At 48.0% G+C, this 4,228-nt stretch overlaps 1 protein-coding gene across 2 annotated transcripts in view; it reads left to right on the forward strand.

Annotated features, from left to right (window-relative positions):
• Nucleotides 1-4,228, forward strand: part of SCAMP1 (secretory carrier membrane protein 1) — a 93,724-nt gene that overhangs the window by 30,639 nt on the left and 58,857 nt on the right. For both annotated transcript variants that reach the window (XM_019517732.1, XM_019517733.1), the window contains one exon: nt 3,891-3,989. In XM_019517732.1, coding sequence (XP_019373277.1) covers nt 3,912-3,989 — 78 coding nt within the window. In that variant the 5' untranslated portion in view covers nt 3,891-3,911. The remainder of the gene's footprint in view (nt 1-3,890; nt 3,990-4,228) is intronic.

The following is a 4,228-nucleotide window of genomic DNA, read 5'->3' on the forward strand; positions in this document are numbered from 1 at the left end:
GGCGGGCAGAAAAGTGGGGAAAGTGCGGGGGTGGGGGGAGTGAGAGTATGGGGCTTGTACCAATGTCCTGGAGCCTGCGTTGAGGAGCAATTTGTTCCCCCCTGCCACTGCTCAGCTTGAGCAGGCGAGTGTGGAGCATGCGGGGTTGGAGCTGTGCACTCCATCCCCTCCTGTACCCTGGGGCCGGGGCAGGGACACTGGGAATGAGTGGGCACGTGGGAGCCAGTGGCAGCCAGGCTGGAGCGCAGTGCCTGTACTGGTCTCCTGGTGCCAGGGCCCAGAGCAGGGTGGCAGGAGTGCAGGGTCCTGGCTGGCAGGGGCTCTGTGGAGCCCAGTCAGCTCCCCCCTCTCCCTGCTGGTGTGGCCCAGCCCAGCTCCATAGACCCATAATAGCCCGTGCCCTGCGCTCCTGCTGCCTTGCTCTGGGCCCTGCCAGCACTGGCCCTGTGACATTGGTGCAGGTCCTGCACACTGCTCACTTCCACTACTTTCCCCACCTTCCTGCCTGCCCACCAGCTGTCTGCTCTGCACCGTATGGCTACCAGCTGTATGGCTGGACCATGGGACTTAGCAGGAGCTGGCCTGGCCCTGAAGACTGGGGTGACTGCTGTGGTCCTCTCCTGCCCTGCCCTCCCCCACCTGAATTTCTCATGCCATCACAGACATGAACAGCCCCTCAGTCCCAGGCCAGAAGCCCCTGCTAAGCACGGGCTTCTGGCCCTGGGTGGGGGAGTGGTGGAGGTTGGTGGGCCTTGCTGTTGCAGGAGCCTGCCGTGGCTTCCCCTGGATCCTACTGCCCCTGGCTCATGTCATCTTTGGCAGGAGCAAGGGGCAGATAAATATTCATTTTCTAAATTTTTTAGGGGCCCCGTGGGCCAGGTAGAATGGCCTGGTGGGCTGGATCTGGCCTGTGGGCCATATTTTGCCCACCCCTGGGTTAATGCCACTAGCACTCCATCCTTGTAAATTCAGCAGCAGGAAAGGGGTTTGGCCAGCAGTAGCATTGCTAATAGGATTTGTTTTATTAAAATAACTTATAAAATAAGGATTTTTATTTCTGAGATAAAATATCAGAGGAAGCCTGAGAGAAGAGATAAATAGTGAAGAAGGAAGTTAGGATACTTAAGCTAAGAGTAGTGGGACTGACTCAGGGAGAGGTGAAGGAGGGTGGGCCATGATCCAGCAGATCATGTTAAAAGGCTATTCACAGGAAAAGACATCTGTTTTAGAAGAGGAGGCTTACTAGGCCAAGAGGGGACTCAGTGACAGCCTATAAGTACATCAGGACCTGGGAGAAGGCCTGTTCACCAGGGCTCCCCTAGGGAAGACTGAGTCCAACGGTTACAAACTGCTGGAAGACTGTTTTAGACTGGACATAAGGAAAAACTCCTTTAGTGTCCGAGTCTCCAGAATCTGGAATGGATTCCTGCCAGAAGTGGTGCAAGTGCCTACTCTGGACATGTTCAGGTTGTGTTTGGGTGCTTATCTTGTTGGGGTCATCTGACCCCAGCTGATTTCCTGCCCCTTGGGTGAGGTGCTGGACCCGATGCTCTCGCGAAGTCTCTTCCAGCCCTAATGTCTATGACATCTAGAAAAGCTGTTGTCTCTAGAATCAAAGTCTCTCCTGTTTGTATTGCATATTGCTTTGATTTCTGTGGCGCTTCAGACCTTTCATTACTATATTATTTGAGTATTTGAATGCTTTGTTGCTTGTGACCTCCCCCTCCCCCTTAGTTTTTCATCTCCTCAGGGAAATGTTGTGTATACTATATAGTGCTTGTTCCACAGTCTTGGACTGGCTTACTTTTTTTTTTTCTTCACAGAGGAAGATGACTGATTGTAGTCTAAAAATTAGTAGAAAGTTCTCATGTGCTGGAATTGTCAGTCATGGTCTTTTGATCATTGCCATGAGCAGCCTTTAAGATGCTTCAGTTCAGGCCATTGAGCACCATGAATACTTGGTATGCTAAAGGAACCCAATGTAGAGAGTGAAGGATAACCTGGAAGTGTTTGCAGCAGCTCATGTTGCTGAGGAGATGCACTGCAATATGTTCTGCAGCAGGGGGGGTTACTAAGGTCTGCTGGATTCATTCCTGGTTAAATTCATTGTTGCAGTTCAGGCAGCTGGGGATAAAGGTATGTGTAAGTGAGGCCAGGTCATTCTTCAGTCTTGTGTTTTCCTTTGGTCACAAATGTCTTGTTTGTAGTTTCATTCCGATTTGGTCTAAATTTAATTAATTCAAGCAGCACAGTTTCACCACAGTTTTGTTTTGGATTACATTCTTATTAAAGTCAGGTACTTCTTTGTTTTTTTGTCAGTGGATCTTTTGAAGCAGGGAAGTAATTCACGTCCTAAATATGAAACACAAAAGGGTCTGAGTGGCAGACTCTGCTTAAGAGTATTTTAAAAGTAAAATAAAAGGTGATCACACTATTGAATTGAACTGCTTTGGCAAAGCTCGGCTGACAACTTTGCTCCGGCCAATGTATATTACCTTGCTCTGATGTGTACCAATGTCAGAATGTATATGGTAAAGATCTGTGGCAAGACTGAAAGACATGGATGCGAACAGGAGGGGAATTACAGGTTTATTTTGTGAGCTATTTAGGAACAAGATACAACCCTTTCTTCATGGTGATGGCTAGGAAATGACAAGTGCCTCTGACTGATTAAATGTGGATACTGTAAAAGTAAATAAAGGATGAAATACTAAATAGTAGATTATGGAAACAACACAAGTTTCATCAGTTTGAAAAAAATGAAATGGGTATATGATCCCACTAATTATTTAAGTAGGTGATACAGGTGTGTTAGGAAGCAAGTCTTATACTACTTAAGTAGTCCTCATCTTTGAGTACTATATTTAACCAAATTCAAGATGACCCTGAATTTTTTTAAGGTGACCACCCAATGATTAGATTCTATAAATGGAAAATGTGTAAATAATTTTCCATGTGTGGAATCTGTTTATTGGAGGATCATCTTAAGTTTGTAGTCTCTGTCCGGGTTCCTGCCTCCTTCCCCCGTAGGTAGTGGGGGTAGAGAGGTGATGAGGGGGCCAGTAATGGGGCAGGTGGTCGGGGTGGGGGGGAGGCAGTAGGAGGCACATGGTAGGGCAGGCGGCAGAGGGCTGGCAGTGTGGAGGTGGTAGGGCATGCAGTGAGGCAGGCAGCTTGCCCTCTGCTGCCTGCCATTGTGCCCTCCCCCCCAGCCTCAGGTTTCCTCAAACCCCTTCCCCTGTCTCTTCCCCCTCCCAACTCCCCCCGGCCCCCTCACAGCCTCTGGTCCCTGCTTCCCTCCGCCCTTTTGCTTGGCACCAGCAGGCTTTGTCCTTGCTTCAGCCCAGGGTGTAGAACATGGCTCCAGATCAGCCCTGTAGCAATGGTGCAGAGCTAGCACTTGCTACAGTGCCAGGCTGGAGCATATACTCTGTGTTGTAGGATGCAGTGAAGACGGAGCCTGCTGGCACAGAGCAAAGGTAAGGAGTAGTGCAACAGAGGGTGAGAGATGGGGTGAAATGTTGTAGTGAGGGGAGACTGGGGGCTGCAGAGGAGGAATGGCAGGGTGTGCAGAGGCAGCAGGGGATAGACAGCAGCTGCAACCACGGCCCCAACCCCAGGTTTGGGGCTAGCGCTGCAGCAGCTACCTATCCCCCACTGACTTGTGGGAGTGTAAGGTAAGGGTCTGTCTTCCACATGGTAAGTGGGGGATGGACCTCATCTTCTAATTGAGTAAATATGGTAGGTAAGGTATAAATCTGAGACTTCATACATGGTAACTCCTTTTACCTTTTACTAATAAAGCTGTATGAGCTCTTAATCTTCCATAATATGAAGCATCCTTTTGTAAGAAATCCTTCTTATAATTTTTTCCCTACTTCTTTCCATAGCCTCCTCCAGGAAATGCGAAAATGCCTAGTGCACCTAGTACACAGCCAGCTATAATGAAACCAACAGAAGAACAACCTGCTTACACACAAATTGCAAAGGTCTGTGTATAACATTTTGGAAACAGGTTCATTGCAAATTAAATTTTAATTACATATAAGCAAGCATCTGTTTTTTTTGGGGGGGGGCGGGTTTTGTAAATCACCATCAGTTTCTTTTTAGTGGCTTGCACAAATAAGCACTGTGTTTGTGTGACAAATTGTTGGGCTTGTTTTGTAACTAAGATTGCAACATAATTAGAGATGACACACTTAGAATATTATTTTTCTTGTATATTTTT

This window comes from Gavialis gangeticus, unplaced genomic scaffold (assembly GCF_001723915.1).
Source record: "Gavialis gangeticus isolate Ggan-Ray unplaced genomic scaffold, GavGan_comp1, whole genome shotgun sequence".
Classification (NCBI taxonomy): domain Eukaryota; kingdom Metazoa; phylum Chordata; order Crocodylia; family Gavialidae; genus Gavialis; species Gavialis gangeticus.